This window comes from Anolis carolinensis, chromosome 6 (genome assembly GCF_035594765.1).
Source record: "Anolis carolinensis isolate JA03-04 chromosome 6, rAnoCar3.1.pri, whole genome shotgun sequence".
Classification (NCBI taxonomy): Eukaryota; Metazoa; Chordata; class Lepidosauria; order Squamata; family Dactyloidae; genus Anolis; species Anolis carolinensis.
In genome coordinates, this window is record NC_085846.1 from 61045084 (window position 1) to 61057643 (window position 12560).

At 44.2% G+C, this 12560-nt stretch overlaps 1 protein-coding gene across 5 annotated transcripts in view; it reads right to left on the reverse strand.

The window, feature by feature from the left end:
• Window positions 1-12560, reverse strand: part of stac (SH3 and cysteine rich domain) — a 204716-nt gene that overhangs the window by 118503 nt on the left and 73653 nt on the right. For all 5 annotated transcript variants that reach the window (XM_062958255.1, XM_062958253.1, XM_062958252.1 and 2 more), the window contains 2 exons: window positions 933-1014; window positions 15-130 (listed from right to left, as the gene is read on the reverse strand). In XM_062958255.1, coding sequence (XP_062814325.1) covers window positions 15-130; window positions 933-1014 — 198 coding nt within the window. The remainder of the gene's footprint in view (window positions 1-14; window positions 131-932; window positions 1015-12560) is intronic.

The following is a 12560-nucleotide window of genomic DNA, read 5'->3' on the forward strand; positions in this document are numbered from 1 at the left end:
AACAACATAATTACAGAATTCCTCTTTGGTGAATCCGAGCCACTCCCTGTGCTGCCTTTCTTGGTTTTCTGGGCCAAGGAAGTTCCAAAGCGAAGTGCTTCATAGACAGGGTCAACCTTATTGCCACATGCTACAAAAGAAATGAAACAGGTGAGCAGGAAAAATGTATCATGTTTACTTACTGAAAAACATAAATTATTTCAAGATATAAGTTGTTGTACTTTCATCATCACTAGTTACTTCATTTCTCAGTTGGAACTGATGGAAGATGATGGACTTTAATGCATGAAGGTAGCAAACCTGCCTTGAAGCAGGACCATCACCTTTCACACAAGGCCATGAGCACCCCATTGCTGGTTTACCCCTTGCTATTGATTGGAAAAGCAATCAATAGGCACAGTTCACACTATAACATAATAATTTATCTCATGCATGGAATCCGACCTACTTCTGTGCATAGTGGCACAGAAGTGACATTAGATGAAGGAACTGTCCTAACTGCCCACTATCTCAAACTGATTGATTTATTTTGTTAATAACTTTCACTTTCATTGTGAAGTTGCTTGTAAACTTTATTTGAAAAAAATCTTAACAGAATAGTGGAACGGCGGGAACACAGAGTTATGTTCCTAACCAGAAATACACAACAGGGCCCTGGTATGGCAAACTGTTACATTTACATAACTTCGGAAAAGTGTGCTAGCTGGGGAGATCATTCTGATAAGCAGTCCCATGAATGCCAGAGAATAACAATTTTGTGCAATAAAATCCAGAGTGTAATAACATTGGGATGCTTGTATTAGAAGGAGAAAAAGTAAGAACTTGATGTAAGCCAGCATGGATGACAAAAGCAAAGAACAATCTGTGTGGTACTGTTGAAGGATATAGCTTGCAGAATGGGAAAAAACAGAGAACCCCTCACCTGAACTTACCAATAGGCATAACTTCTTTGATGCAGCCAAACTGTTCATGAATGAGTAGTGGAGAGCTGTAGTAACGGCGAAAACCTTTGGGCTGGACCCAAAAAGAGAGAGATCAAGTGAGAGCATGAACAAGTAGCCAGTTTAATAACAGAGCCTGCAAGATTGAAACATGGGGATTTTTTTTTTTAGAAATCTTATTAGCAGAGCTATGTTTTCCCAACCACAATACAGGCAGTTTCCAAATTACAAACAAAATAGAATTTGTTATAAAGCTTCAGTGGAGACACCTTTTCCCTATAATAACTCTTTCGGGAGTGAATTTCCCTTCTGAGTTGTAGAGTTCTCTCACTTCCTGTTGTCTCACCTCTGTTGAGTCATTTGTCTGTCAGATGTTTGTAACTTGGGGACTGCCTGTATACTGTTATGAATTATCCTTTTATTACATAAGTGTTTACATGAAAACACACACACACATAATAGCATCCTCTTGATGTAACATACATATCAGCATGAGGAGATATACTATACTAGCACTATGCAAACTCCATACAAAACTAAAACATTGTCCAATGCATGTCACTGACTGGGTGCAATTCTGTATTGTGCAAAGCACAATGAATAATGCACAGTATGCAATCACAAGGTGCTACGTTGCTGTATATGTAACTCCACTTTCAGTGCTAGCTATTATATCTTACATTGCTCAGTGTAGCTAGGAGTTCAGCAATGGACCTCTACTTCCTGACTCATCACGCCAAAATGAATAATTGTGCTATAATAGTATCCCCGCCCCCCGCCCCCGAACAGGCATTCTATGGCTACGAAGGGAGTAGGCTCTTTAATTCATTGAAATGGCGGTGGTTTAAACCAATGTTTTATCATTTTTAATTTGATTGTGAATTGTTTACTTGTATTTTGGTTTATTTTGTTTGTTTTATATTGATTGGTGTATTATTATTTATTTTATTTTTATGTATTGTACTGTATGTATTCATGTTGTGAGCTGCTCCGAGTCCCTTGGGGACATGGGACGGGGTACAAATAACATTTATTATTTATTATTAAGGAAAAGAGGAGAAACCAGATGCATTAAGACCAAGAGTGGCTTTGTGGATGATATGATCTCTCTGTTAGACTACATGGCGCATCTGATTCCCTATATTCACCATCAACTATGAAATGGCCATTCAGAGGAGTGTATCAGCAAAACTTCAAGTCCTGAATGAAGTCACTGAAACTTTTATATTTAAAAAGATGTATGAAAGTACAAAGTAGATATACATTTTCATATGTCACTAAAATGGCTTCACTAGCCATCCAATGCAAAGTCGTTGGACATGGGGGGTCCCTCTGTATCTTCCCTCTAGCCAGTTTGATGGCATTGTTTGGAAGCGCAGGGCTGCAAATGCTTTCCTCAGGACTGCAGACTGCATTTGTCTTGAAGATTATGCTGACAATATTGGTCACTCTTTAGTCGGGGATACCAGGTAGAGAAACATTGCTGTTTACTAATCTGCATGTTGTCAGCTGCATCCATCTCAAAGATTTTGTCTCTAATCGCCTTCTTGTCCAGATGCATTAGAGTTGTTGACCCATCAAAATACTGATGAAGCAAGGCTTGCCAGTATTGAACCCATCCTCCTCACTTATACTGCTCCATCATGCATTGCTTTGTTATACTCTCATCCTCCATTCCCAGAAATCTCTTCCCGTATGAGATGTTAAGCTTATGCATTCTGGCCTTAAGTGAGGGAAGATCCAATTCAAGCCTTAACAAGGCAGCTGGAGTCCCAGGGGGAAGGGCTAAAAGAGCTCTTGCAAACTTATTCTGAATACATTCAACCTGTTTTGTATTATCCTGTCCCCAAATTTCTGCTCCGTATAACAGTTGAGGTAAAATCTTAGCAGCAAAAATCTTTACTGTGTGACATACCAAGGAGCCTCCCTTTGTTTTCCCAAAGGCTAGGATTGATTTCACGACCTCCAGGCAGATAATTTGTCTGCCTCTATATGGCTCTTCCAGTTACCATTATATGAGAAGTGTATGCCCAGGTATTTAAAGCTATGACACTGCTCTATTGAGTGGCCATCCAATTTCCATTTATGTATTTGCTTCCTTTTGGAAAATACCATCACTTTGGCGAAGTCCTGAAGGAAATCACTGAAACTTTTATATTTAAAAAGATGTATGAAAGTACAAAGTAGATGTACATTTTCATATGCCCCCATCTGCTTCACTAGCCATCCAATGCATATGCATATTGACATGGATCAACGCCATTGCCTGGATCTGTGTGTTCTTCTGGGGCTTTTGTCTGTTCTACAAAATTTATCATACCATTGCATGTGGCAGGGACTTTACAAATGTTACAGATGCAGTGATGCAGAACTGATCTTAAATTTTCAGTTCTTTCTTTACCACAAATCTGGGACTGAGCAAAGCGCCTTCCTCCCGGAGCATCTGGATCATAAGGGGGCATAAAGTGATTATTATACTTTCACCATTTGTTCCGAGAGTAAAATGTTTAGTTTTCAGTTGAAATTATTTTGAAAGCTTCCATGTTCTTCCTTTGGTGTTTCTTACCCTAATTACAGCAATGAAAATATTTCACACATATAAATACAAAAGAACCAATTAAAACAACTAGACAGAATTAAGAGATTTAAAAGTTGGCTTGGCATACAAAACCCAATGGGCTAGGCATTAATTATGTAAAACAGATTCCTGGTAACAGCAGCCAGTACTTCATCACTGCTTTTGACACAAGAGATGGTGACAGCGATAAAGCCAGGAGCATAGGGAAAAAAGAACGACACAAACAATTACCGTCCGGTCAGCCTCACATCAATACCAGGCAAAATTCTGGAAAAGATCATTAAGGAAGTGGTCTGCGAACACTTAGAAACAAATGCGGTCATTGCTAATAGTCAACACGGATTTACCAAAAACAAGTCATGCCAGACTAATCTGATCTCTTTTTTCGATAGAGTTACGAGTTGGGTCGATACAGGGAATGCTGTGGATGTAGCGTACCTGGATTTCAGTAAGGCCTTCGACAAAGTCCCCCACGACCTTCTGGCAAACAAACTAGTAAAATGTGGGCTAGACAAAACTACGGTTAGGTGGATCTGTAATTGGCTAAGCGAACGAACCCAAAGGGTGCTCACCAATGCGTCGTCTTCATCATGGAAAGAAGTGACAAGTGGAGTGCCGCAGGGCTCCGTCCTGGGCCCAGTTCTGTTCAACATCTTTATTAATGACTTAGACGAAGGGTTAGAAGGCACGATCATCAAGTTTGCAGATGACACAAAACTGGGAGGGATAGCTAACACTCCAGAAGACAGGAGCAGAATTCAAAACGATCTTGACAGACTAGAGAGATGGGCCAAAACTAACAAAATGAAGTTCAACAGGGACAAATGCAAGATACTTCACTTCGGCAGAAAAAATGGAAATCAAAGATACAGAATGGGGGACGCCTGGCTTGACAGCAGTGTGTGCGAAAAAGACCTTGGAGTCCTTGTGGACAACAAGTTAAACATGAGCCAACAATGTGATGCGGCTGCTAAAAAAGCCAATGGGATTCTGGCCTGCATCAATAGGGGAATAGCGTCTAGATCCAGGGAAGTTATGCTCCCCCTCTATTCTGCCTTGGTCAGACCACACCTGGAATACTGTGTCCAATTTTGGGCACCACAGTTGAAGGGAGATGTTGACAAGCTGGAAAGCGTCCAGAGGAGGGCGACTAAAATGATCAAGGGTCTGGAGAACAAGCCCTATGAGGAGCGGCTTAAAGAGCTGGGCATGTTTAGCCTGCAGAAGAGAAGGCTGAGAGGAGACATGATAGCCATGTACAAATACGTGAAGGGAGTCATAGGGAGGAGGGAGCAAGCTTGTTTTCTGCTGCCCTGCAGACTAGGACACGGAACAATGGCTTCAAACTACAGGAAAGGAGATTCCACCTGAACATCAGGAAGAACTTCCTCACTGTGAGGGCTGTTCGACAGTGGAACTCTCTCCCCGGGGCCGTGGTGGAGGCTCCTTCTTTGGAGGCTTTTAAGCAGAGGCTGGATGGCCATCTGTCGGGGGTGCTTTGAATGCGATTTCCTGCTTCTTAGCAGGGGGTTAGACTAGATGGCCCATGTGGTCTCTTCCAACTCTACTATTCTATGATTCTATGATTCTATGATTCTATAGAAAAAATATGCTAGAGATCGATCAACCCACAGTTGGCTATTTCTTTTTAAAGGAATTTAGAGTGAAGACATTCCGTCTTTCCTTCCTCAAGTAAGAATGTTAGGTAGATTCCTTTCTCCCTCATTTTCAGCCACCAAATTGATTGCAATTCAGGTATTTCAAGCAGAGTTGGGAACAGTGACATTATGGACTCAGAATCCCCACTGGCCTCCATTAGTTGAGGGATTTGGGGAGCCGCAATCCAAAAGTCAACATTCCCACGTTTACAGCCAGATAGAGAAACTTACACTGCAAGGAGAACAATTTATCAAGTCATTAGAAAAAATGGAAATGGCATGATTTACAATGCAACAAAGCAAAACAATTCTGAGATTCATTTCCACTAGAAAAGAACTTAAAGGATCTCAGCACTGTTTCCCTTCTGCCCTGATTCAAGAGCAGGAGAGAAAAATCTTCTCGTTCGTGTGTCTCCCTCAAGGTTCTAGTTCTAGGTTTCTAGCAGCACTTGGTCAGAGAGACTTAGGGCCCATTTACACCAACCATTTCATGCAACTCCAGGATGACTGGGAACTGTGGTAGCCACAAAACGCATGCTGACAAAGCATGCTACAGTGTTCATTAAAAAGTGCATCAAAGTATAATCATAGAATCATAGAATAATAGAAATGGAAGAGACCTCATGGGCCATTCAGTCCAACCCCCTGCCAAGAAGCAGGAAAGCTGCATTCAAAGCACCCCCGACAGATGGTCATCCAGCCTCTGCTTGAAAGCCTCCATAGAATCATAGAATATAAGAGTTAGAAGAGACTTTATGGGTCAATGTGATGCAGCAGATCCCAATGTATCCAGAGGGAAACTGGCTCCACAAAATGTAGAATGCATTGTAGACATCTGCCACTTCTGAAGCACATTATAGATCTAGAATGGAGGCTGCCTAAAAATGCCATAGGGCTTTTTTTCATGTCAGGAGTGACTTGAGATACTTTAAGTCGCTTCTGGTGTGAAAGAATTAGCCATCTGCAAGGACGTTGCCCAGGGGTGCCCGGATGTTTTGATGTTTTTACCATCCTTCTCTCATGCGAACTCCATAGCTCTCCATGAGAGCTCCATAGCTAGAGTAAATAGAGGGAGCTCATCTGTGCTCTCCCCGGTTTGGATTCGAATCTGTAATTTTTAGGGCAGTAACCCAACCTTCAAGTCATGAGTCCTGCTGGCACAAGGGTTTAACTCACTGCACCACCAGGGGCTCCTGGGGCCACAGGACTAATTGATCCACTGAGAGGTAGAACTTGATAATCTCTACTCCTATCTGTCACTCTCCCTACTCGCCCCACACACCTTCTATGCATCTGGAAATCTGGTGTGCATCTCTCCCTAAAATGAGAAAAAAGACCCATAGACCCGTTTGCTGCCATTTGCTGTGGTGAGTGCAGCTACCTGATCTCAAACCAGTTCCAGATCTGTCAATCTAATTTCTCACACAGAAAACCTAGTTTTTCCCAAACCAGTTCCAAACTATAATGTCAGTATAGATGTGCCCTTAGATCTGCCCCCTTGTGACCTTGTCGTAGTGAGGGGGCTTGCGTGTTCTAATGAACCTGCGGGCACAACCACTGGAGTCATGCACTCCCAGGAGGGGCCACAGGGGAGGATCCAGACCAAGCACAATCTGAAGACCCTAAGACCTCAACGGCGGAGCAGGTGGAGGATAACATGGTACATGTTACAACGGCTGTGAAGGTGGAAGAAGGCTGCAACAGACTGAGAAGCCACTGTCGTCGTGTAATCACACCACTGCTGGGACCTCACTCTGTGAAGACTGTGTGTTGACCGGCCGTGCACCGACCTCCACACATTAAAACAAATCACGCACAGGCATCTTCCAAGAAAAATAAAAACAAACCAACAAAAGTCCAATGGCGATCAGCGAGTGGCAACAGGGGCAGGATTGTGAAATCTGGAAGCCCCTAGTCACAGAGTGGCACATGGGCGGTGGATATAGACTCAGTCACTCTACCTCAAGGTCTGAGGCAGTTGAGTAGTCCGGCAGCTGTATCCATGACTGAGCAGCCCTTTTTAGGATCTGCTCTGCTCACCCCACATGGGGAAGGGGCTTGAAAAGGTACCCTAAACATAGTCTGCCTCTCTTATTCCTGACTGGACTGCCGTGTCCAGAGGGGTCACCACGCTGCAGCCAAAAAAAAAAAGAAATGAACTTTGGAACATGGAACGTACGGACACTGTTGGATAACACTGACAGCGAACACCCTGAACGCAGAACTGCTATCATTGCAAGGGAGCTGGGATGCTTTAACATCAACATAGCAGCGCTTCAGGAGACCCGGAGAGCAAGAGAGGGACAGCTGAAGGAAGAAAAAGGAGGCTGGAAGGGACTGCCTTCTTCTGGAAGGGACTGCCTGAAGAAGAGCGAAGAATACACGGAGTTGGCTTTGCTATCAGAAATGACCTGATGAAGCACCTGACTGAAGCACCCATTGGCATTAACGAACGACTCTCAACCCTCTGAATTAACCTTGCCAAAAACCAACAGGCAACCATCATATGTGCCTATGCACCAACACTAGATGCTGACGAAGACATCAAGGAAAACATTTATTGTCAGCTGGGCATCATCCTATTGGAGATACCTAAGGAGGACAAAATCATCCTCCTGGGGGACTTTAATGCAAGAGTTGGACGGGACTCCGACCTGTGGCCAGGGATCATAGGAAAAGACGGAGTCGGAAACAGCAACTCGAATGGCATCTTGCTTCTCACCAAATGTGGAGAGCACAACCTTGTCACCACCAACACGCTCTTCCACCAGAAAAACAAGCTCAAGTCATCATGGAAGCAACCCTGGTCAAAGCACTGGCACCTCTTGGACTATGTAATTACACGTGCCAGAGACCGCCGCAATGTGCTTCTCACAAGAGCCATGACTGGTGCTGATGACTGATCCACGATGGCTATCATGATCGCCCCCAAACGCAGACTCCAAGGAGGAAAAATAAGGCATAAAATGAAAGCCCAAGCCCTTCAGGAGCCCCTCCAAACGAGCCCTTCTCCAAACAACACTCAAGGATCATCTACACACAGAACACCCCGAAAATGTTGAGGAACATTGGAACAAACTGAAGACCTCCATCATCACAGCCTGCGAAGAAACCATTGGATATCAAACTAAGAAACATCAATACTAGTTTGACAATAATGACAAAGAGATCCAACAGCTAATTGATAACAAAAGGAAAGCCTTCCAAACATGGCAGAGACACCAACTGTGCTGCTAAAAAAAAGATCTATGCCAGTACAAAAGTTGAGGTCCAAAGAAAGACGAGAGAACTGAAGAATATCTGGTGGACAAAGAAGGCTGAAGAAATCCAACACTTTGCAGATACCTATGATGCTCAGGGATTTTTTCAAAGCCACAAAGATCATTTATGGACCAAAAAACCATGGCATACAGCCTTTACGATCATCAGATGGAACCAAAGTTCTGAAGGACAAAACATCAGTTGCACTACATTGGAAAGAGCACTACCAGAACCTTCTGAATTGTAGCTCCACTGTGGTCAAAGAGGCCTTCTCACAAATCCCGCAACAACAAACCAGGGATGAGCTTGCAGCACTGCCTAGTTTGGAAGAAGTCAGCAATGCCAATAGCCAACAAAAAAATAACAAAGATGCAGAGAGAAGGGAGTCAGGAAGCTGAAAGGGAACTAGGGAATCGGGGAGAGGAAGATACTGTCAGGTTAATGGAGCTGGCTAGAGAACTGCCCCCAGAATACCATGAGTTTGTCGATGTTTTTGACGAAAGGGAAGCAGACATGTTCCCACCGAAGTGGAGGATGGAGGTTGATATTGAATTGATCCCAGGGGCAGAACTTCCCAAGGCAAAGATCTACCCGGTGTCGACCCAGGAGAAGGAGGAATTGAGGAAATACATTGATAAGAACTTAGAATGGGGTTTTATTGAACCATCAAACTCCCCTTTGAGGGCCCCAGTGCTGTTTCAGCATAAGAAAGATAACTCTTTGAGGTTGTGCATAGATTATAGGGACCTGAAAGCGATCAGTACTGTAAACAAATACCCCTTGCCTTTAGTGAAGGATTTGATCACCCAGTTGTCGGAGGGGAAGATATTTACCAAATTGGACCTAATTGAAGCCTACCATAAATTGAGGATTAAGTCAGAAGATAGGTGGAAGACAGCATTCTCCTGTAATTTTGGTCAATACAATTACCGTGTCCTCCCGTTCAGATTAAGTGGAGGGGGTGGAGCCTTCATGCAACTGATTAATGAGGTACTGCATCCATTGCTGTACAGAGGGGTTTTTGTGTTTCTAGACGATATCCTTATTATGAATCAGGACAGAGCACAACTCGTGAAACTAGTTAGGGAGGTCCTCCAGAAGCTGAGGGAGGCGAAGCTGTATGCAAAACTGCCTAAATGCGAGTTCAACAGAGACCAGATAGGGTATAGGACTTCATCCCAGGGCATAGCAATGGACCCTGTGAAAGTGGAAGACGTGAGGGGGTGGGAAGCCCCTAAGACTTGTAAACAGCTGCAATCCTTCCTGGGTTTTGCAAACTTCTATAGAACATTCATTAAGGATTTTGTGCTGCTCACTTTGCCATTGACTGACTTATTAAAAATGAAAGGGAGGGGTGAAACAGCCAAAGTGAAGGCCCCAGGAGCCAAGCTGACATGGACGTTAGAATGCCAGGAAGCTTTCAAGGCCCTTAAGAGACAGTTTACAGAGGAGCCCATCCTACAGCACCCTGACATATCAAAAGCATTCATTGTACACTACGATGCATCAGACTGTGCGTATTGGGCAGTTTTGTTACAGAAGGACCAAGGGGGAGATCTCAAACCATGTGGTTACCTATCAAAGAAATTTAGTGAAATGGAGAAAAACTGGCTAATTTGGGAGAGGGAGGCATTAGCCATTCTGAAGGCGTTAGAGTGTTGGAGACATTTCTTGGAAGGGAGTGGGATTCCTTTTGAGGTGTGGACAGACCACAAGAACTTGCAGTACTTAAGATCCCCTCGCAAACTGTCGGCGAAGCAGATAAGATGGGCGCAGTACTTCAGTCGTTTCAATTTCAAACTAAAATTCTTTCAGGGGAAGCACAATGTGCTGGCTGATGCTCTCTCCGTACCCCAGCACGGGGGAGGTTCCCAGGAATCCAAGGGGAGTATTTTCATGGACAGACAATGGGGCCTAGCAGTGCTGACCCGAGCGCAGGCAGCGAAAGATAACAAACACATTGCAACTACCACGGGGGGAGAAGTGTGGGAAAGAGAGTTAAAGCAGGCATATGAAGAGGATGTTTGGCTGCAATCAAACAGGGAATGGGGGGAGCTGTGTGGGGATTTGGTGTTTGTGAATAAGAAAGTGTATATCCCCGAAAAATTATGACTGGAAATGCTGAGACGGTAACACAATAATAAAGGTGCGGGTCATCTGGGACCCGCCAAAACAATGAAACTGTAGGCTAAAAAATGCTGGTGGCCTGGAATGAGGAAAGACACTAAGTTGTATATCGACCAATGTGAGCTGTGTGCGGAAAGCAAAACGCCACCTGGAAAGCCCCAGGGACTCTTGCAGAAAGTGGTGGAACCCACGAGACCCTGGGAATGTGTGGCGATGGACTTTGTGGGCGAACTGCCTCCCAGCAAGGGCCACAGATACATTTGGACAATAATGGATCTGTTCTCAAAGCAAGCTCATTTTGTGGCCCTACCAAAACTCCCTTTGGCAGAACGGCTTGCTGAGCTATATGTTAAGCATGTCTATCATCTACATGGGTGTCCTGATAAAGTGATTAGTGACTGGGGGGTCCAGTTTGCGGCAAAATTTTGGGGGAAATTCCTACAGCTATTAGGGGCAGAGAGGAATCTGAGCTCTGCTTTCCAGCCAATGACGAATGGGGGTGTCGAGTGCACACAACAAACATTGGGCCAATTCTTGCGAATATATTCCAACTACAGGCAGGACAATTGGTTGGAGTTTTTGCCTTTTGCCGAGATGGCTTTCAATGGGGCAGTGCATTCGGCGACCGGTCGTTCCCCTTTCAAAATAGTGTACGGCCAAGATGTAGCACCATTCCCAAAGCTACTGGAGTGGAAGGGAGGTGAGAGCCAGGATAGCGAAGAGCGGCCGGCAAAAATCAGGGCAGAGTGGCAAAATGTGGTGAAAGCACTGCGGGAAACACAGAGGAAGTACAAGCTATTCGCTGACCGAAAGCGCCGGGAAGGGAAGGAATTAGAAGAGGGAAATCTAGTTTGGCTAAGTACAAAGAATCTGAAGTTGGGGTTCCCCTCAAAGAAATTGGTGCCACGCTACATAGGGCCATTTAGAATCACAAAAAGGATAAATGAGGTCACGTATCAGCTGAGATTACCCAAAGACTTAGGGAAAGTGCACCCGGTTTTCCATTGTAGCTTACTAAAGATGTACAAAGGAACCTTAGACAACAGAGAACAATAGCCGGACCTACTGTTTTGCCTTCCAGGACAAGGAGGGGGGGGCATGTCAGAACCCAGTCTTCAGGGCCTGCATTATGGCACCAGAAATCCGGGTCGCTGACATTCCATACTGATAAGACACCTGGTGCGCCTGACCCTGAAAGGAAACGGTTACAGAATTTGGCAGGGGGATTTCGCAGGGTTTTTATCTGGCGGGAATTCTGTCTTTGAATACGGGGGAGGGTATATAAGGGAGTGCGAACTGATGCCTGGCACTCTTGGCTTTTTACATGTAAATGTTTCCTGTAGTAAAAGTTTCCAGTGATATCAGAAAGAGTCTTGTGTCTTCATTTGGGAGCGGCTATAGTGAGCTGACACAAAATTATTTAGTAGTCAGTTAACAAAGAAGGGACAGAATCCTGCCCTCTCAATAGGATCAGGCCAAAGCAAACCGCTGCTTCTGTATTGTGTGTCCTTCGTCATTAATAATGTTTGACATCTGGATCACTCTCTGATATTGTTGGCCATACATGTCCCAGTTTCCATTCATGAAATGTTGGAGGATATGGTTTAACACTTTGTGAAATGGGCTGGTTCTGTTCTTTATTAATGACTTAAATGAAGAGTTAGAAGACATGATCATCAAGTTTTCAGATGACACAAATTGGGAGGGATAGCTAATACTCTAGAAGACAGGAGCAGAATTCAAAACGATCTTAACAGATTAGAGAGATGGGCAGAAACTAACAAAATGAAGTTCAGCAGGGACAAATAAAGATACTCCATTCAGAAAAAAATGAAATGCAAAGATACAGAATGGGAGACGCCTGGCTCGGCAGCAGTACATGTGCTGTCCAAAAGATATTGGAGTCCTCATGGGGAATCCAGGGAAGTCGTGCTAACCCTCTATTCTGCCTTGGTCAGATGACACCTGGAATACTGTCCAATTCTGGGCACCACA